General features: G+C 47.2%; 1 protein-coding gene across 3 annotated transcripts in view; it reads left to right on the forward strand.

The window, feature by feature from the left end:
- Positions 1 to 22,130, forward strand: part of SUSD4 (sushi domain containing 4) — a 153,846-nt gene that overhangs the window by 128,679 nt on the left and 3,037 nt on the right. For 2 of the 3 annotated variants that reach the window (XM_056568441.1, XM_056568442.1), the window contains exons 6-7: positions 17,164 to 17,355; positions 19,372 to 19,519. In XM_056568441.1, the coding sequence (XP_056424416.1) occupies positions 17,164 to 17,355; positions 19,372 to 19,519 (340 nt within the window). The remainder of the gene's footprint in view (positions 1 to 17,163; positions 17,356 to 19,371; positions 19,520 to 22,130) is intronic. The other variant, XM_056568443.1, reaches the window with a different exon arrangement.

Here is a 22,130-nt window from a genome sequence, read left to right on the forward strand (position 1 = left end):
CAAAGACTTGTATTGCTTGCCTTGAGCTCCTGCCTCCCCTCTCCGTAGACTTGAATTCCATGTCCTGAGCTCCCTCCTCACCTCTCCATAGACTTGTATTCCATGTCTTGAGCTCCCTCCTCACCTCTCCATAGACTTGTATTCCATGTCTTGAGCTCCCTCCTCCCCTCTCCATAGACTTGTATTCCATGTCCTGAGCTCCCTCCTCACCTCTCCATAGACTTGTATTCCATGTCCTGAGCTCCCTCCTCCCCCCTCTCATTAGACTTGTATTCCATGTCTTGAGCTCCCTCCTCCCCTCTCCATAGACTTATATTCCGTGTCCTGAGCTCCCTCCCCCCTCTCATTAGACTTGTATTCCATGTCCTGAGCTCCCTCCCCCCTCTCATTAGACTTGTATTCCATGTCCTGAGCTCCCTCCCCCCTCTCATTAGACTTGTATTAAATGTCCTGAGCTCCCTCCTCACCTCTCCATAGACTTGTATTCCATGTCCTGGGCTCCCTCCTCCCCTCTCATTAGACTTGTATTCCATGTCCTGAGCTCCCTCCTCCCCTCTCATTAGACTTGTATTCCATGTCCTGAGCTCCCTCCTCCCCTCTCATTAGACTTGTATTCCATGTCCTGAGCTCCCTCCTCACCTCTCCATAGACTTGTATTGATTGTCTTGAGCTCCCTCCTCCCCTCTCCATAGACTTGTATTCCATGTCCTGAGCTCCCTCCTCCCCTCTCATTAGACTTGTATTCCATGTCCTGAGCTCCCCCCCCCTCTCATTAGACTTGTATTCCATGTCTTGAGCTCCCTCCTCCCCTCTCCATAGACTTGTATTCCATGTCTTGAGCTCCCTCCTCCCCTCCCATTAGACTTGTATTCCATGTCCTGGACACCTCTTTGCTCACCCTCACTTCCCAGCCCTTTGTGCAGAGCCCTGGACTTCATTGCGGGTAAGAGAGGAGGCATGCCAGACTGTGGCACTTGATCACCTCGGCTCTGCCTCCTGGACACTTGCGGAAAAAAAGGTGACTTGATAAGTCTGGCGACCTCCATCAGTTCTAGGAATGGTGCAGTTTGATTTTGTGCCCTAACAGCTATCCAACCATGTAGGTTGTGCCGTACAGTTGTAAACTGGAAATAGAGCAGACATGATATTTTGCTTGCCTGGAGCTACCTCTAGGGGGAGCTATCTACACATAGATGTGTACAACTCTCATTGAACTCCGTGACAAATGTGTATTCAGTAAGCCCCCTCTCTAGCGCAGTGTTTCCCAACCTTGGCTGTCTGGGCATGCTGGGAGCTGTAGTTTTGCATTTCTATAACTGTGCAGTAGAAGACAAAGCTTCCCGCTCCTTCTCCGCAGCATCTGTGTCCAGAAGGAGATTGATGTGCACAATGTGATCCTCCTTTTTTTCCCCATTTTTATTGGCCAATAAAATGTCTGCATTCTTTACAACTATAGAAGCGGGGGGAAAAACAAGAATCCAATCTGAAACCCCTTATTAGTCATTTTCAACATATCATATCGGTGTCTGCCATGATCCCATATAAGAAAAATAGTGGGAAACTCCTCCAAACTACAGTCTATACAGCGACAAAAAATTGGAGTTCAAAATACCACTGCTGGAACCCCACATGATCACCAGGACGAGGCCGAAAAGACCCAAATACAGCAGGCATCACTGGCGCTCCCATAGAAATGAATGGAGTGCATGCAGTCTTCGGTAGACAGCACTCACTCCTCCCTGAGAGCGCTAGGATCCTGTCCTGGAGATTCACTTTTGATCATTTTTATTCTACTTTCTTTTAACCAAAATTTTAAATGTCGCACTTTTGTATTGTTTTTTACGGCGTTGACCCTGTGGGATGATTAGCATTATGGTTTTATACCACAAGTCATTACGAACGTGGCAATACATATTATCATTTTTTGGGGGGGATCTTACAGTTTGCCTGTAAGATCCAGCCTATAGGTGGACCTCACAGGCTTCCACACTAGACAGGAGGCAATCAGACCGGAGTCACCGCTGGGGAATAGGGGAAGCCCCTACCCCTGTCAATCCCATAGAAGCCATGATCAGTTATAATCACAGCATTTCTAGGGTTAATGCTGCCAAGACCGGCACAATCTTGTTCTTAAAGAGATCCTATTTTGCGCAATGGTTCAGGTCCATCACATGTCAGGAAGGGGTTTAAAAAATAAAAAAAAAATTACGCATCTACATAAGTATTCAGACCCTTTTCTATGGCATGTGATATTTAGCTCTGGCTCCTCCCATTTCTCCTGATCATCTCTGACATGTTTCTCCCCCTTGATCGTAATCACCTGTGGTAAATTCATCTGATTGGACAGGATTTGGGAGGACACAGCCCAGTCTATATAGGGTCTCACAGCTGACAATGTATATCAGAGCAAAAGCCAAGCCATGAGAAGGAAAGGACCGCCTGTAGAGCTCAGAGGCAGGATTGTGTGGAGCCACAGATCTGAAGAAGGGGACAAAAACATTTCTGCTAAACTGAAAGTTCCCAAGAGCTCAGTGACCTCCATAATTCTTACATGGAAGAAGTAAGAAGCAACCAGGACTCTTCCTAGAGCTGCCGCAGTAATTGGGGGAGAAGGACCTTAGTAAGAGAGGAAACCAAGAACCCAATGGTCACTCTAGCTGAGCCCCAAAGATCCTGTGTACATATGAAAGAAACTTCCAGAAGGTCTAGAACCATAACTGCAGCCTCCACAATCTAGACTTTATGGCAGAAAGAAGCCTCTCCTGTAGAAGACACATGGAGGAATTCTGGCCTCAATTCTAAGTGTCTTGGAAAAACCAGGCACTGCCCATCAATGGCCCAACACCATCCCTACAGTGATCATGATGGGGGCAGCATCATGTCTGGGGGAAACCAGGCACTGCCCATCACCTGCCCAATACCATCCCTACAGTGATCATGGTGGGGGCAGCATCATGTCTGGAGGAAACCAGGCACTGCCCATCACCTGCCCAATACCATCCCTACAGTGATCATGGTGGGGGGCAGCATCATGTCTGGAGGAAACCAGGCACTGCCCATCACCTGCCCAATACCATCCCTACAGTGATCATGGTGGGGGCAGCATCATGTCTGGAGGAAACCAGGCACTGCCCATCACATGCCCAATACCATCCCTACAGTGATCATGGTGGGGGCAGCATCATGTCTGGAGGAAACCAGGCACTGCCCATCACATGCCCAATACCATCCCTACAGTGATCATGGTGGGGACAGCATCATGTCTGGAGGAAACCAGGCACTGCCAATCACCTGCCCAATACCATCCCTACAGTGATCATGGTGGGGGCAGCAGCATGTCTGGAGGAAACCAGGCACTGCCAATCACCTGCCCAATACCATCCCTACAGTGATCATGGTGGGGGCAGCATCATGTCTGGAGGAAACCAGGCACTGCCAATCACCTGCCCAATACCATCCCTACAGTGATCATGGTGGGGGCAGCATCATGTCTGGGGGAAACCAGGCACTGCCCATCACCTGCCCAATACCATCCATACAGTGATCATGGTGGGGGCAGCATCATGTCTGGAGGAAACCAGGCACTGCCCATTACCTACCCAATACCATCCCTACAGTGATCATGGTGGGGGCAGCATCATGTCTGGAGGAAACCAGGTACTGCCCATCACCTACCCAATACCATCCCTACAGTGATCATGGTGGGGGCAGCATCATGTCTGGGGTAGTCCAGGCACTGCCCATCACTTGCCCAATACCATCCCTACAGTGATCATGGTGGGGGCAGCATCATGTCTAGGGGAAACCAGGCACTGCCCATCACCTGCCCAATACCTTCCCTACAGTGATCATGGTGGGGGCAGCATCATGTCTGGAGGAAACCAGGTACTGCCCTTCACCTGCCCAATACCATCCCTACAGTGATCATGGTGGGGGCAGCATCATGTCTGGAGGAAACCAGGCACTGCCCATCACCTGCCAAATACCATCCCTACAGGGATCATGGTGGGGGCCGCATCATGTCTGGAGGAAACCAGGCACTGCCCAGCACCTGCCCAATACCATCCCTACAGTGATCATGGTGGGGGCAGCATCATGTCTGGGGGAAACCAGGTACTGCCCATCACCTACCCAATACCATCCTTACAGTGATCATGGTGGGGGCAGCATCATGTCTAGAGGTGGAGTCAACATCTTCACGTCTCACATTAGGAAACAAATGGTTTCTGTGTTGAGGAGATGGGGCCGGTGCACACATTATAGTGCAGCAGAGGGGAATGTGCCGCAGGAGACTGTTTCTGCTCGCCGCGCCGTTACTAATCTGGAGATAATTTCCGCACAGCGAGACGCATTGTTTTTTGCTTGTGATGCAGAAAAATGAAAAAATAGCGAAACAGTTTATTTGGGGAAATGTTTACAGAATCCTCTCTGCTGGTTTATTGAATCAGTTTCCGTCTGGTTCTCCGGAGGTTGATGGCAGATCATTTACATACATAATATAATCATTGTAATTATATCGTCTGGGCTGGATTTCCCTATAGGGACTTGTAGTCCTGTGTCTATAGGCAGCCCTAGGGGAGGGGAAGAAGGGGGGGGGGCTGCTGAATGGAAGAGTTACACGAAAATATATTTATATGTAAATGAATTCTGTGAATATGTTAATGGTGTCCTCTCTGTGGAGGAGAACCTGCGGGCTGTGCGGCTGTTGCTGCACTACAACTCCCAGTATGCCTTGACTGCTGCATAGCCACAGGTTGGGGAATATTGCCATAGGGTCAAGAATAAGCTACTGCTTTTGTAACATCCCATAACAGGGAGTAGTCCTAGGTGGCGGATGTGCACTTATGTTTTATATCCACTAAAAATATCTCTTTTTTTTTCCTAAGTATGATTGTATTGTGCCCAGTTTAGCAGTCACTGTAGGTAACAACAATGGTTGAAGGAGTAGTCCAGGGAAATAAACCTTTTTAGACACTTATTCCCTGGCCAGAGTGCGCCAATGACACAGTCTCCTCTATGGTGCCCTGCCAACTTGCATGTCATTGGTTTACTCTGTCCCCCAACTTCCTGGACGAACGCAAGTGACAGCGCACTCAGCAGCTGAGATGGGACATCGTGCAGATGGTGATTGGCTGAGCAGGATGTCACTTGCATTCGTTCAGAAGGGTGGGGGCTGAAGTGTGCCGAGGATGCCTAAGTAGCCGGGCCCAATACAGGAGATCCTACGGTGTCCCAGCGGTCGAATTCTCCATGATAAGACACTTATGCCCTATCCTGTGTATAGGGGATAAGTGTCTAAAAAGTTCAGTTTCCTGGACTACCCCTTTAATGCACTACACACACTTGTGTTGCAGAGGGTACACTAGAAAACTAAGCCCCCATTAAGAGTAAAATCACATGTCAGGTGTAGCTAGGTTAAGGCCTATAAAAGACCCTAGTCACATATCTTTAGTTAAACAGAAGTTGAGAACCAGAGAGAGAGAGAGAGAGAGATCAAGTCTGTCTCCTAGCCTATTCCATGTTTACAGGGTGTTCACTAACCACTACAATCAAAAAAGGAGCTTTCAAAAAAGGGCCTGATAGAACAAAACAAAAAAAAGAGCTTTCAGGAGAAGTATTAAGGGCCTGATAGCACACAAAAAAAGAGTCAGTTGCTGCCTCAAGGTCCTGGTCCAGTTAGCAGTACTGAATGCTTATGGGTAATACCCATCTGGATGTGCCAGTTAAGTCAAAGCTGTTAGTAATGGATCCTGTGCGCAAGTCTCCAAGTTACCTCAGTCGCACCCCTGAGAAGACCCTGCTTCAATGAGCACAGTTCTGGGACTGCGCTAGAGAGGTCACTAGTCACATATCCTCTGTCATGGAAAAAGTCAGGTTGTTCTTTAAGTAGGGACCAAACTCACATCCTGGGATAGACCCGACTGCTGAGTCCAGAACTCCTAAACAAGAAAGTCTTTATCCTAGTCAGAGTTTATGTAGTTATTGATATGCTGCAACTAACATCTCTTCTCTGCACATTAAGGAGAACCCATGCAGCAGTGCTTACAGCCTGGGCGTTTTGTGAAATTAACCTTTATTGCTGTTTACATCTAAAAATGAACAAATAAAATTGTATTGCACCTGGTTCTCATTTTCCTGTGTCTGGTTTTCTGTACGTACCATTACACCAAGGGTATCCTGACCAACATCACCAGTCCCGTCATTGTACCAACTCGAGCAGCCTTTCCATTGACAAAAGTTGTGTATACCCAGGGCTGGGTATTGAAATAATTTAAAACACCAAAGGACTGAGTAAGATAGCCACCATACAGTCAATGTCAATTCAATAGCGAAAAGAAGGAAAAAGCATCACTAGATGTGAAACAGTCTGTTTCCTTGCTCGTTGTTCCCCTGCACCCTCCCTACCTTCTCCCGATGTCGGATGTCTTTGTCTATGTATCCAGCTGTATCATGTATTAAAAGCTTGAAGATTCACGATTGCGGTGAGTGCGACTCTTTTCCTTCTTTTCGCTATTGAATTGTCATTATGCTCCAGATTATTATATATAAATAACATACAAAAATAGATGGTTCACAGGACCCTTCTGAAACCGGGAGTTTTCCACGGGAGTACCCCTTTAAGGGGGTTAAAGGGGTACTCCCGTGGAAATTTTTTTTTTTTTAATCAACTGGTGCCGGAAAGTGAAACAGATTTGTAAAACACTTCTATTAAAAAATCTTAATCCTTCCATTACTTTTTAGGGGCTGTATACTAAAGAGAAATCCAAAAAAGAAATGCATTTCCTCTGATGTCATGACCACATAGGAACTGTCCAGAGCAGCATATGTGTTATGATTCGGCTAGCTGGATGTGGATCCACTGTGTCAGCGAGGGATTGGCGTGGACCGTGTCGGTGGACCGGTTCTAGGGATGCTACTGGTTTTCACCAGAGCCCGCCACAAAGCGGGATGGTCTTGCTGCGGCGGTAGCAACCAGGTCGTATCCACCGGCAACGGCTCAACCTCGCTGACTGCTGAGAAGACGTGGGACAGAAGGACTAGACAGAGGCAAGGTCAGACGTAGCAGAAGGTCGGGGCAGGCGGCAAGGTTCGTAGTCAATGTGGATAGCAGGAGATCAGGTAACACAGGTTTGGACAACACTAAACGCTTTCACTGGCACAAGGCAACAAGATCCGGCAAGGAAGTGCAGGGGAAGTGAGGTAATATGGACAGGGAGCAGGTGGAAGCTAATTAGGCTGATTGGGCCAGGCACCAATCATTGGTGCACTGGCCCTTTAAATCTTAGAGAGCTGGCGCGCGCGCCCTAAGGAGCGGAGCCGCGCGCGCCAGGACATGACAGCCGGGGGCCGGGACAGGTGAGTGATTTGGGATGCGAGTGGGCGCGTCCCGCTATGCGAATCGCATCCCCGCCGGCAGTGTCAGTGCAGCGCTCCCGGTCAGCGTCAGTGCAGCGCTCCCGGGAGCAGGGACCCGGAGCGCTCGGCGTAACAGTACCCCCCCCCCCTTAGGTCTCCCCCTTTTTTTGTCCGGTAATTGCTTCATGTGGGACGAGGACACTGGGAGCGTTTGTAGGGTTTCCTCATCAAAGGCAGGCAGTTCAGAAGGAGTGGGAATGGGGAGGGAGGGCAGAGGGTGAAGCTTGGCACGGGGCAGAGTGTTACCAGGACGGGGGCTATGAGGAGGCAAAGCATAGTCCTGATAGGCCTTTGGGAGACCAGGTGTAGGAGGAGGCACTGAGGCTTGCCTGACGGGACTGGGAGGAGACGTGAGGCATTTCTTGCGGCAAGCAGGGCCCCAATTCTTGATCTCCCCGGTGGTCCAGTCAAGGGTGGGAGAATGATGCTGGAGCCATGGAAGACCGAGGAGGACTTCAGAGGTGCAGTTGGGAAGGACGAACAATTCAATCTTTTCGTGATGGGGTCCTATGCACATTAAGAGGGGTTCTGTGCGGTAACGCACAGTACAGTCCAACTTGACTCCATTGACCGAAGAAATGTAGAGCGGCTTGACGAGACGGGTCACCGGGATGCAGAACTTGTTCACCAAAGAGTCCAGAATAAAATTTCCAGAAGCACCAGAGTCCAAGAAGGCCACGGCTGAGAGGGAGGAGTTGGCAGAAGGAGAAATCCGCACGGGCACAGTGAGACGTGGAGAAGCAGACTTTGTACCAAGAGACGCCACACCCACGTGCGCTGGGTGCGTGCGTTTCCCAGACGTGGAGGACGAATAGTGCAATCCATCAAGAAATGTTCGGTACTGGCGCAGTACAGACATAAATTTTTATCCCTACGGCGAGTCCTCTCTTCATGGGTCAGGCGAGACCAATCCACTTGCATGGCCTCCTCGGTGGGAGGCACAGGGGTAGATTGCAAAGGATACTGTCAGAGAGGTGCCCAGAGATCAAGGTCTTTTTCCTGGCGGAGCTCCTGGTGTCTCTCAGAAAAACGCATGTCAATGCGGGTGGCCAAATGGATAAGTTCTTGCAGGTAGGCAGGATTCTCTCGTGCAGCCAGCACATCCTTGATGTTACTGGATAGGCCTTTTTTAAAGGTCGCGCAGAGAGCCTCGTTATTCCAAGATCATTCGGAAGCGAGAGTACAAAATTGGATGGCGTACTCGCCTACTGAAGAATTACCCTGGACCAGGTTCAGCAGGGCAGTCTCGGCAGAAGAAGCTCGGGCTGGTTCATCGAAGACACTACGGACTTCAGCGAAGAAGGACTGGACAGTGGCTGTGGCAGGATCATTGCGGTCCCAGAGCGGTGTGGCCCAAGACAAAGCCTTTCCAGATAGAAGACTCACTACGAACGCCACCTTAGACCGTTCTGTAGGAAATTGGTCCGACAACATCTCCATATGTAGGGAACATTGAGACAAGAAGCCACGGCAAAGTCGGGAGTCCCCATCAAATTTGTCCGGCAGGGACAAGCGGAGGCTAGGAGCGGCCACTCGCTGCGGAGGAGGTGCAGGAGCTGGCGGAGGAGATGGTTGCTGCTGTAGCAGTGGCAGAAGTTGCTGTAACGTGGCGGTCAACTGCGACAGCTGCTGTCCTTGTTGGGCAATTTGCTGCAATTGCTGGGCGACCACCGTGGATAGGTCAGCGAGACTTGGCAGCGGCACTTCAGCGGGATCCATGGCCGGATCTACTGTTATGATTCGGCTAGCTGGATGTGGATCCACTGTGTCAGCGAGGGATTGGCATGGACCGTGTCGGTGGATCAGTTCTAGGGATGCTACTTGTTTTCACCAGAGCCCGCCACAAAGCGGGATGGTCTTGCTGCGGCGGTAGCAACCAGGTCGTATCCACCGGCAACGGCTCAATCTCACTGACTGCTGAGAAGACGTGGGACAGAAGGACTAGACAGAGGCGAGGTCAGACGTAGCAGAAGGTCGGGGCAGGCGGCAAGGTTCATAGTCAATGTGGATAGCAGAAGATCTGGAAACACAGGCTTTGGACAACACTAAACGCTTTCTCTGGCACAAGGCAACAAGATCCGGCAAGGAAGTGCAGGGGAAGTGAGGTAATATGGACAGGGAGCAGGTGGAAGCTAATTAGGCTGATTGCGCCAGGCACCAATCATTGGTGCACTGGCCCTTTAAATCTTAGAGAGCTGGCGCGCGCGCGCCCTAAGGAGCGGAGCCGCGCGCGCCAGGACATGACAGCCGGGGGCCGGGACAGGTGAGTGACTTGGGATGCGATTCGCGAGCGGGCGCGTCCCGCTATGCGAATCGCATCCCCGCCGGCAGTGTCAGTCCGGCGCTCCCGGTCAGCGGGTCTGACCGGGGCGCTGCAGAGAGAGAGACGCCGCGAGCGCTCCGGGGAGGAGCAGGGACCCGGAGCGCTCGGCGTAACAATATGTTTGCTATGGGGATTTTCTCCTGCTCTGGACAGTTCCTAAAATGGACAGCAGAGATCAGCAGAGAGCACTGTGGTCATGACATCAGAGGAAATGTATTTCTTTTTGGGATTTCTCTTTAGTATACAGCCCCTAAAAAGTACTGGAAGGATTAAGATTTTTTAATAGAAGTGATTTACCACTCTGTTTAACTTTCTGGCTCCAGTGGATTTAAAAAAAAATAAATAAATAAAAAGTTTTACACGGGAGTACCCCTTTAACCCCTTCCCGACCTATGACATACCTGTACGTCATGGGTGGCAAGGTGTTCCCGACCCATGACATACAGGTACGTCATGGACATTACTGCCGCTACTCGCGGCATCCCGCAGCGCACGGAAAGATGGTGGCTATCACTGATAGCCAGCCATCTTACCGTGCGACCACGGGGGGTTTCATCCCCCACCCCCCCCAGCGATCGCTGCTATCAGCTGGTCAAATCTGACTAGCTGATAGCAGCGTTTCGCTATCAGAATACTTAGCAGCGCGGTGTGTAAGTCCCGATCACGGGGATCGGGACACACACCGCTCTGCTAAGTGTCCCTGTCCCGTCCCCCGGCGTCACTTACCCGCCGGAGTTGTGTCCCGAGCGGTCCCGGCGTCCTCCGTGCGGTCCCGGCGTCCTCCGTGCGGTCCCGGCTGCGCTGCGTCCCGGAGGTGAGTTTCCGGCAGCAGGGCGGCATCTTCATTGGCAGCAGTGAGATCGCCGTAAAGCGATCTCACTGCTGCCTCTGAGAGTTTCAAAACTGCAACTCCCAGCATGCCCAGAAAGCCTTTGGCTTTCTGGGCATGCTGGGAGTTGTAGTTTTGCAACATCTGGAGGTCCACAGTTTGGAGACCACTGTATAATGGTCTCCAATCTGTGCTCTTCCAGATGTTGCAAAACTACAAATCTCAGCATGCTCAGTCTGTCCAGGCATGCTGGGAGTTGTAGTTCTCTAACATCTGGAAGAGCACAGATTGGAGACCATTATACAGTGGTCTCCAAACTGTGGACCTCCAGATGTTGCAAAACTACAACTCCCAGCATGCCCAGACTGCCCAAGCATGCTGGAAGTTGTAGTTCGGCAACATCTGATCCTTCAGATATTGCCGAACTACAACTTCCAGCATGCCTTGGCAGTCTGGGCATGCTGGGAGTTGTAGTTTTGCAACATCTGGAGGCACACTAGTTGGGAAACATTGTCCGTTTCCTACCTCAGTGCCTCCAGCTGTTGCAATTGTTGCAAAACTATAACTCCCAGCATGCACTGACAGACCATGCATGCTGGGAGTTGTAGTTTTGCAACAGCTGGAGGCACACTGGTTTGGAAACACTAAGTTTGGTTGCAAAACACTTGAAAGTTTATTACTTAACTTAGTGTTTCCAAACCAGTGTTCCTCCAGCTGTTGCAAAACTACAACTCCCAGCATGCACGGACAGCCAAAGGGCATGCTCGGAGTTTGCAACAGCTGGATGTTTGCCCCCTCCCCCCAATGTGAATGTACAGGGTACACTCACATGGGCGGAGGTTTACAGTGAGTGCTGCAAGTTTGAGATGGCGCAAATTTTGCGCTGCAGCTCAAACTTCCAGCGGCAAACTTGCTGTGAACCTCTGCCCATGTGACTGTACCCTAAAAACACTACACTAAACTAACACTGACCTAAAATAAAAAGTAAAAAACACTACATATACACATACCCCTACACAGCCCCCCTCCCCCCAAAAAATGAAAAACGTCTGGTACGCTACTGTTTCCAAAACGGAGCCTCCAGCTGTTGCAAAATAATAACTCCCAGTATTGCCGGACAGCCATTGACTGTCCAGGCATGCTGGGAGTTTTGCAACAGCTGGAGGCACCCTGTTTGGGAATCACTGGCGTAGAATACCCCTATGTCCACCCCTATGCAAATCCCTAATTCAGGCCTCAAATGCGCATGGCGCTCTCTCACTTTGGAGCCCTGTCGTATTTCAGGGCAACAGTTTTGGGACACATATGGGGTATCGCCGTACTCGGGAGAAATTGCCTTACAAATTTTGGGGGGCTTTTTCTTCTTTAACCCCTTATGAAAAGGTGAAGTTGGGGTCTACACCAGCATGTTAGTGTAAAAAAATAAATTTTTTACACTGACATGCTGGTGTTGCCCTATACTTTTCATTTTCACAAGAGGTAAAAGGGAAAAAAGACCCTCTAAATTTGTAACGTAATTTCTCCTGAGTACGGAGATACCCCATAAGTGGGCGTAAAGTGTTCTGAGGGCGCACAACAAGGCCCAGAAGGGAGAGTGCACCATGTACATTTGAGGCGATTTGCACAGGGGTGGCTGATGGTTACAGCAGTTCTGACAAACGCAAAACAATAAATATCCATATGTGACCCCATTTTGGAAACTACACCCCTCACGGAATCTAATAAGGGGTGCAGTGAGCATTTACACCCCACTGGTGTATGACAGATTTTTGGAACAGTGGTCTGTGAAAATGAAAAATAAAATTTTTGATTTGCACAGTCCACCGTTTCAAATATCTGTCAAACGCCAGTGGGGTGTAAATGCTCACTGCACCCCTTATTACATTCCATGAGGGGTATAGTTTCCAAAATGGGGTCACATGTGGGGGGGTCCACTGTTCTGGCACCATAGGGGCTTCCTAAATGGGACATGCCCCCCAAAAACCCTTTCAGAAAAACTCACTCTCCAAAATCCCATTGTCGCTCCTTCCCTTCTGAGCCCTCTACTGCGCCCGCCGAACACTTTACATACGCATATGAGGTATTTCCTTACTCGAGAGAAATTGGGTTACAAATTTTAGGGTGATTTCTCTCCTTTTACCCCTTGTAAAAATTAAAAAATTGGGTCTACAAGAAAATGCGAGTGTAAAAAATGAAGATTTAGAATTTTCTCCTTCACTTTGCTGCTATTCCTGTGAAACACCTAAAGGGTTAAAACACTTACTGAATGTCATTTTGAATACTTTGGGGGGTGCAGTTTTTATAATGGGGTCATTTATGGGGTATTTCTAATATGAAGATCCTTAAAATCCACTTCCAACCTGAACTGGTCCCTGAAAAATTACGATTTTGAAAATCTTGAGAAAAATTGGAAAATTGCTGCGGAACTTTGAAGCCCTCTGGTGTCTTCCAAAAGTAAAAACTTGTCAATTTTTTAATGCAAACACAAAGTAGACATATTGTATATGTGAATCAATATGTAATTTATTTGGAATATCCATTTTCCTTTCAAGCAGAGACTTTCAAAGTTAGAAAAATGCTAAATTTTCAAAATTTTCATGAAATTTTTAGATTTTTTACCAAGAAAGGATACAAATATCAGTGAAATTTTACCGATAAAATAAAGTAGAATATGTCACGAAAAAACAATCTCGTAATCAGAATGATAAGTAAAAGCATTCCAAAGTTATTAATGTTTAAAGTGACAGTGGTCAGATTTTCAAAAAATGCCCAGGTCATGAAGGTGAAAATGGGCTGGGTCATGAAGGGGTTAAAATAGCCACAAATAAAATCACATGAATATTTCACTGTGTAGGTATTAAAGGGGTACTCCGGCGCTAAGACATCTTATCTCCTATACAAAGGATAGGGGATAAGATACCTGACTGCGGGGGATCCCCGTGATCTTCCACACCGCACCTCGTTAGAATCAGCCCCGGAGCGTGCTCGCTTCGGGCCTGATTACTAGCGATCACATGGACGGAGCATAGTGATGTCACGGCTCCGCCCCCTCAATGCAAGCCTATGGAGGGGGCGTGACAATACGTAGAATACCACCAATTATAGCCACTAGTTATCGGGCAGATATCGCCCTGTACAACACCTTGTCTGTTTGGATATTTATCTGTGCGATATAAGGATAAGACATATATAGACTCTCATTGCACCTCCTTTCCAAGCCTGGAACTGTTACAGACATTTACTTGGATATAATACAATTATCTGGAGTCATGCACTTTATTGTGGAATCATAGAAGTTACTCCAGTCATTCCGTATAAGACCAGCTCAGCTCTCATAGACTATTGTATCTAATCCCACTAAATAGTGGCTATGATTGGTGGTATTCTATGTATTGCCTATATTTAATATCTACATCGTGCCATATTCATGGGATTTTATTTGTGGCTATTTTAAGGGCCCTGTGAACCACCTATTTATGTTATTTTATACATATTAAATAAATTATTATCCCAATATCTATAGACTTTTGAGCTCCAACATATTTTTATTTTCCTTTCCTTGCATTTTTACACCATGGGTATAGGTGTTGTGTTGGGTTGCTCAGTCTAGCCAGTGCCATTTAGTATTAATTATCCGTTTTTACTATTTTTGACATCTGCATAGGGTTGCATGCCATTACATCAGTACACATGTCATTTACTGAATTTTCGCTTATGCTAATTTCGCATGTGCTAATTTTCACATATGTTAATTTACGCATATGCGAATTTTTAACATATGCGAAAATAAAACGAGAATATTACGAATATGCGAATATTCGCGAATATATGACGGATATTCGTCCATATATTCGCGAATTCGAATATGGCCTATGCCGCTCAACACTACTAACTATGGGGTGACGAGGGGCTAGCTAAGGTAGAGGACCCCCACTGTTCCTAGGGACTCTGTCTTCTGGGACCTCACCACAAGGTAACGTATGAAATACGGTACCAGGATACCAAGCACTGTTCTGGTAACACAATGTTCATTCCATCCCTGCCCCACCACCTCCGAGGCACCAGATGGCGCTGCATTCTACTAAGTCTTCACCATCTGGTTGTGGGACGTGCTGAACTGTAGGGGAAATATATAAATCATTACAACACTTTCTAGTATCGTGAACGACAACATCTACCGTCTGCACATTAACCCCTTTCTGCCAAAGAACCCATGAATATAGAATGACAGAAACCAAAGGCATAACTTGGAACTTCTGGGCCCCTATGTAAAATCTGCAACAGGGCCCCGTGTGCCATTCATAATACTGGGACAGATGTGATTCGGGGCCTCTTTAGCCCCTTCCCGACCCACGAGATACATGTACGTCATGGATCTGGTGATCGGACATGACGCGGGCCCACAGGTCGGGAGATGCTATCAGCAGCTGACATCTGCCGGTAATGACAGACATCGGAGATCGCTCCGATGTCTCTCATTTAACTGGTTAAATACCGTGATCTAAACAGATCATGGGATTTAAGCATTAAATGCTGCTGTTCCCTGGTGTCTAGTGGTCCAATATCCCTATGGGTTGCTAGGGAAGCCCGATGCCTGACCTTGTCCTTGGCGTCTTCCCTGGATCTGTGATTTTTTAAAGGGGTACTCTGGTGGAAAACTATTTTTCATAAATCAACTGCTGCCAGAAAGTTATACAGATTTGTAAATTACTTCTATTTAAAAATCTTAATCCTTCCAGTACTTATCAGTTGCTGTATGCTCGAGAAAAAGTGTGTAAAAAAGTAAAAAAAAATGTTTTATATAATAAAATCCCTCTCCTCTCATTTTTTTAATAAAACTGTTATGTCCCAGTACAGAACATGGTTCTGTACTACACTTAGTCCCTGTCAGGTTGAGTCCCTCAGTGACCTGGGGGCTCTCCTGCAGTGTCTCCCCTGCTGTTACTGTACTGATATATTTTTTTATGGATAGTCAGTGTCCTAATGTATAGCTAGTATAAAGGACCTGTGAGATGTCTAAAGGACCTGTGAGATGTCAAATGTTATGTCTATGTTGTAACATGTTACCCAGAGGGCACCAGCTTAACCTATGACCCGCAGCTTGACCAATGGGCTTTGGCTCAGCCCCCTCTATATAAGGGGGCCGGCCATTACAATTCTCTCTCTTAGCACTTGTGCTTCTTTACTGAGAACAGCAAACACCAGAGATCTCAGTGCAAGTGTCCAGCACCTGGAAGGCCGCAAAGCTACAGTCATTCCAGTAAGTCAAAAGTCTATGTCTGCTGTCACTACAAGTAGTCAAGTCCAGTCTAAGGTCAAGCCTCAAGAGAATTATCTAAACTCTATTATAAGTCTAATTGGTCCCAGCAAACTGCGAGGTCTTCTGAGGTCCTGGCCACCTCTCTGGGAATCTGGCCGAGCTGTGAAGATAAAACCATCGGTCTTAAACTCAGTAAAGCCTCCGTTAAACCATAACTGGTTGTGGACTCTCCTTTCACTACCTAGCCATTGGAATAGCAGAGAAACCGTTTGTGTGGTTCTGGTACCCAAAAACCACTCTGGCGTCACGAACATTAGGGGTTAACAACACCTTGCCCTGGGGGTTAATACCATCTGGCCCCATCCACCTACACCGCTACACTCCGTGGTCCCGCCATACACGGTGGGTCACCACTATCTACTGTACAAAAACACACATTTGTTATCGCTGCGTAATTGTCCGAACTATTAAATTATTATGTCTCTGATCCTGCGCGGTGAACAGCGTAAAAGCAAAAAAAATTCCAAACTCCAAATTTGCTGATTTTTTGTCATATTATATCCCAAAAGAACAGAATAAAAAGTGATCAAAAAAAACAGAAGTACACAAAAGTAGTACCAAAAAATTACAGCTCATGGCGCATAAAAAAACAAACGCTAACACAGCTCGGTAGGTGGAAAAATAAAGAAGTTATAGGAGTGAGAACATGGTAATGAACAAAGTTTTTTTTTTTTTTTTTAACACAAAAAAAAGTTATTCAAGTCTGGTATCATTGGAATCGTACTGACCCATATAATAAAGATAACATGTCAGATTTACTGTATTTTCAACCCCTATAAATTATTGCCCAACAAAATTGCGCAATTCCATATTTTTCTTCAATTTTGCCCTGCAAAAAATTTTTTTCTGGCTTCGTAATACACTTTTTTTTTAATCATACAATGTATCAGTGGAAAGTACAACTTGCAGAAAATAAGCCCTACTTACAATTTGGTCAGTCGAAAAATAAAAAAGTTATGGGTCTTAGAAGGAATTTAGGAAAAAAGTGTGAGCCAGAAAAAAAATATTGCTGGGTCATGAAGGGGTTAGGCACCAGGGCCCGGCGCAACTGCTTCCCCTGCCCCTGGTAGAAGCCTAGATGAGTAATGAAACTTTTTACCACCATATTGTATTAGGGTCAATTTATTGGGGGCAGGTAAAGCATACACCCACTACCTTCTATATGGCGGGGGAATCCTAAAATCTAATCTAAAGGTTGGGTTTGAAGCATGGAGACATTTTGTCAGGGTGTATAGGCCATTGGTTTATGTCATACCTGTTCCTCTTCTCTTTCAGTATGCCCCCTTCCCCCGATGGTGGCCCATGGAGACTACATTTGTCACCCTCAGCCCTGTGAGCGGTACATACACGGGACCGTGATTGAGTTCTACTGTGACCCCGGGTACGTCCTTTCCAACGATTACAAGTACTTCACCTGCCAGTCTGGAGAGTGGTTCCCATCATCTCCGCTCTACTGTGAGAAGATGGGTAAGTTGTGGTAAAAGTTATGTCAGATCTATAGGATGCTTTCTCTTATAGCCATGTTTCCCAACCAGGGTGCTTCCAAAACTAAAACTTCCTGTATCTCCATGGTAACAGATGTAGAAACGAAGCCAGCTCACCCCTGGTCCGGATGTCGAGCACGGAGAAAGTGCGGACTTGCGCTCATAAGCAATAAGAAATATGGAAAGAACTCCAGCTCAGGTGCAGATCAAATCAGTATAGCTTTATTTCACATCACTCCAGAAGCAACAGGTAACAGGTCGGAAGTGACGCGTTTCGGCCAGGTGCTGGCCTTAGTTATACCTGGTATGACTAAGGCCAGCACCTGGCCGAAACGCGTCACTTCCGACCTGTTACCTGTTGCTTCTGGCGTGATGTGAAATAAAGCTATACTGATTTGATCTGCACCTGAGCTGGAGTTCTTTCCATATTTCTCCATGGTAACAGACTACCAACAGACACCCTGTGTAGTCTGATCCTGCAGTCATGTTACACCACTTCCTCCTATCCTTATAGGGGTACTCCATAGGAGAATTTTTTTTTTTTTTAAACCAACTGGTGCCAGAAAGTTATACAGATTTGTAAATTATTTCTGTATAATAAATCTTAATCCTTCCAGTACTTATCAGCTGCTATATGTTCTTTCCAGTCTGACCACAGTGCTCTCTGCTGCCACCTCTGTCCATGTCAGGAACTGTCCAGAGCAGGAACAAATCCCCAGAGCAAACCTCTCCTGCTCTGGACAGTTCCTGACATGGACAGAGGTGTCAGCAGAGAGCACTGTGGTCAGACTGGAAAGAACTGCACAACTTCCTGTGGAGCATACAGCAGCTGATAAGTACTGGAAGGATTGAGACTTTTATATAGAAGTAATTTACAAATCTGTTTAAAGGGGTACTCCACCACTAGACATCTTATGCCCTATCCAAAGGATAGGGGATAAGATGTCAGATCTCCAGGGTCCCGCTGCTGGGGACCCCCGGGATCTCGGCTGCGGCACCCCGCTATCATTACTGCACAGAGCAGACTCGCTCCGTGCGTAATGACGGCCAATACAGGGGCCGGAGCATCGTTACATCAAGGCTCCGCCCCCTCCTGATGTAATGGCCCGCCCCCTCAATACAAGTCTATGAGAGGGGGCGTGATGGCCACCACACCCCCTCCCATAGACTTGTATTGAGGGGGCGGGCCTTACATCACGAGGGGGCGGAGCCGTGACGTCACAATGCTCCGGCCCCTGTATAGCTGGTCATTACGCACGGAGCGAGTCTGCTCTGTGCAGTAATGATAGCGCGGTGCCACAGCCAACATCCCGGGAGTCCCCAGCAGCGGGACCCTGGCGATCTGACATCTTATCCCCTATCCTTTGGATAGGGGATAAGATGTCTAGGGGCGGAGTACCCCTTTAACTTTCTGGTACCTGTTGATTTGAAGAAGAAAAATTCCTCCGGAGTACCCCTTTAAGACAGTAGGGAGGCCGATCGAAGACAGTAGGGAGGCCGATCGACTTCAGTATCTGACGACTGTATCTGTAGCCTGTAACCATAGAGAAGTGTTTCCCAACCAGGGTGCCTCCAGCTGTTGCAAAACTACAACTCCCTTCGGCTGTCCGGGCATGCTGGGAGTTGTAGTTTTGCAACAGCTGGAGGCACCCTGGTTGGGAAACACTGTCTTATAGGCCTTCATGAATGTCGCAATGTATTAGGATGTGGCTTTCAACCTCTAGTGTCTCCTGACACATATGTAGTTCTAATAGAATACGGATATAGATATAAGGGGGAGATTTATTAAAACCCGTCCAGAGGAGACATTGCTGAGTTGCCCATAGCAACCAATCAGATCGCTTCTTTCATTTTTGAAAAGGCCTCTTTAAAAATGAAAGAAGCGATCTGATTGGTTGCTATGGGCAACTCAGCAACGTCTCCTCTGGACAGGTTTTGCTGAATCCCCCCTTATGTCTATATCCATATTCTAATTATCGTTCCTTTGTTGTTTTTCGAGTAGAAAAATCCTGGCCGAACAGCCAAGAGACGATGCTGACCACGTGGAAGATCGTGGCGTTCACAGCGAGCAGCGTCCTCCTGGTCCTCCTCTTGGTTATCATCGCCAAAAGTTTCCAGACCAAGTTCAAGACCCATTTCCTCCCGAGGTGTGTGCCCGCCTCCACAAAATCCCATGATGCAATAGGTTCTATTGACTTTTTTTTTTACTTTTCTTAGTTTGACTCGTTATTGAAAGAGCTTTATTGATCGTTCAGTCTTTACAAGTCAAACAGTAAATGACAATCACACAAACATGACAGTACAAGACACAGTACAATAAGCTATACATCGCACTGCATGCTACCCTAACATTCCGCTCAATCCTGGAAGAGAAAAGCACAAGAAATAGACATAACCAAACAATACAATCTCTCGTCGGGGAAGGGGCGTGGACCTATGGGGCGGGGGAATGGGGGCGTGGGCGACTATGTGGGGGTAGGGAGGGGGTGGATCACAGGGCCAAAACTTCTGGGAGATAACTTCAGGGGGACATGGGGGAGGAGAGGGGTCTTCACTCCTCTTCTTCATCGGCTTTCCAAGATGGCGTAATCTCTCAGCAGGCTGTGGATGAACCTGCGGCAGTCCCGAACGGACATGTTCTCCCTGTTGATGACCGAGGCGATTTCTGGAAAGCCAAACAGCGTGCCTAAAGGGGTACTCCGGTGGAAAAGTTTTTTTTTTTTATTAACTGGTGCCAGAAAGTTAAACAGATTTGTAAATTACTTCTATTAAAAAAATCATAATCCTTCCAGTACTTATTAGCTGCTGAATACTACAGAGGAAATTATTTTCTTAACTGGTGCCAGAAAGTTAAACAGATTTGTAAATGACTTCTATTAAAAAATCATAATCCTTCCAGTACTTATTAGCTGCTGAATACTACAGAGGAAATTCTTTTCTTTTTGGAACACAGAGCTCTCTGCTGACATCACAAGCACAGTGCTCTCTGCTGACATCTCTGTTCATTTTAGGAACTGTCCAGAGTAGGAGAAAATCCCCATAGAAAACATATGCTCATCTGGACAGTTCCTAAAATGGACTGAGACGTCAGCAGAGAGCACTGTGCTCGTGATGTCAGCAGAGAGCACTGTGTTCCAAAAAGAAAAGAATTTCCTCTGTAGTATTCAGCAGCTAATAAGTACTGGAAGAATTAAGATTTTTTTTAACAGAAGTAATTTACAAATCTGCTTAACTTTTTGGCACCAGTTGATTAAAAAAAATTAAAAGGTTTCCACCGGAGTACCCCTTTAAAACAGTTCATAAGGTGGTAGGCCTCCTGGATGGCCTCCATGTTGTGGGTCCCAGGGAACAGACCGTAAAGCACTGAATGGTACGATAGGCAGTTCATTGATATGGAGTCTTTTCTTAGTTTATCTTGACGTTATGTTAGCTCCCCCTAGTGGTTCAGGGTCTGTACAGAATCTAATGAGCTGCGGCACATTGTGGATGGTGCCAAACAATAGCAGGGAGAGGGTCTGCCAATCAGGCTGAGTGTGCTGACTCAGCATGTTGAGCAGACGGTCAGAGTCTAGGATCTTTTTGGGCCTCCAGCCGGATCTAGAGAGCAGTAGCTGCCCAGCTACCACTTCAGAGGACCTGCATGTCGCATATGGGAATTGTAGTACAATGTGAGGAAATACTTTTTCTGTTACTTCAATGGAAGCCAACCAGTGACTTACGATAAATCAGGGTAGAGGCTAAGGGACTAGAGAACTATAAGTTGCAGCCAGACAAATCCATGTTTACCAACATGTGACGGATAACCTTTTCGCTACCATCACCAAAAGACTGTGCCTTTAAATTGGAACAATTGGGCCTTGAAAAAAGACCCATTGCGCCTCTACTTGACCCTCATGGGACCCCTGCATTCCATCAGGCCAAACACAGGCACATAGGGTTTGCCCCGGGGAGAGCTTAGGCCTCTTGATGCCGTCCGTGCAGCAGAGCTATGGAACCACTGCTCCCAGTTGCTCTTTCCCCAGCTGCAGCTCATGCTTTCTCTCTTGGTTGATCACTACAGATAGATGGATAGATAGGTATGAAATAGATAAATACATAGATAGATTTAAAGGGGCACTCTGGGGAATTTAACCCATAGCCCATCCTTTCCCTTTCACCAACCTATTTATTTGTCTAAATATCATTTATTAGCTATATAGAGCAGTTTCTCTCTTTCAGCTTTCACTTACATGCAGGGAGCAAGAGAAAGACATAATAATCAGATCCACCTGGTCTCTGTGCAAAACCCTCATTGAGAGCAGCCCCCACCCTCCTGGAAGACAAACTCCACGTGATTTCTGTCTTCACAGCCACACTTTTCCTCCCTCCCCCTCTAGGGATTTTGCCGGCAGAGAAGTCTTCTCAGCACATAACCATGCTCTTTCCTGCTGTAGATGTAATCACTGACTGCTGCCATTCAGAGGATAGCATGATTTATTGCTGAGGGGAAGGGTAGTTTGAAAGAAAAGACATGTACAGTGTGTTCTGCTCACTATGTGTTTACAACAACTCAGCATGCACACAGATAGTAAGAGCAATTGGCTGGCAGCCATTACACAGAGCCCCACTGACTGCTGGGAGTTGTAGTTGCAAGGGAAAATAATATTCGGGAGACAACAGGGGCCACAGGAGCTGCCAAAACCACATGGCTAACTACAAGGGACACAAAAGAGGTATTGTGGTGGCTTTGGGGCATTTTTTTTTTTAACTTCCCCGGAG

The sequence above is a fragment of the Hyla sarda genome, chromosome 3 (assembly GCF_029499605.1).
Source record: "Hyla sarda isolate aHylSar1 chromosome 3, aHylSar1.hap1, whole genome shotgun sequence".
In the NCBI taxonomy this organism is placed as follows: Eukaryota; Metazoa; Chordata; class Amphibia; order Anura; family Hylidae; genus Hyla; species Hyla sarda.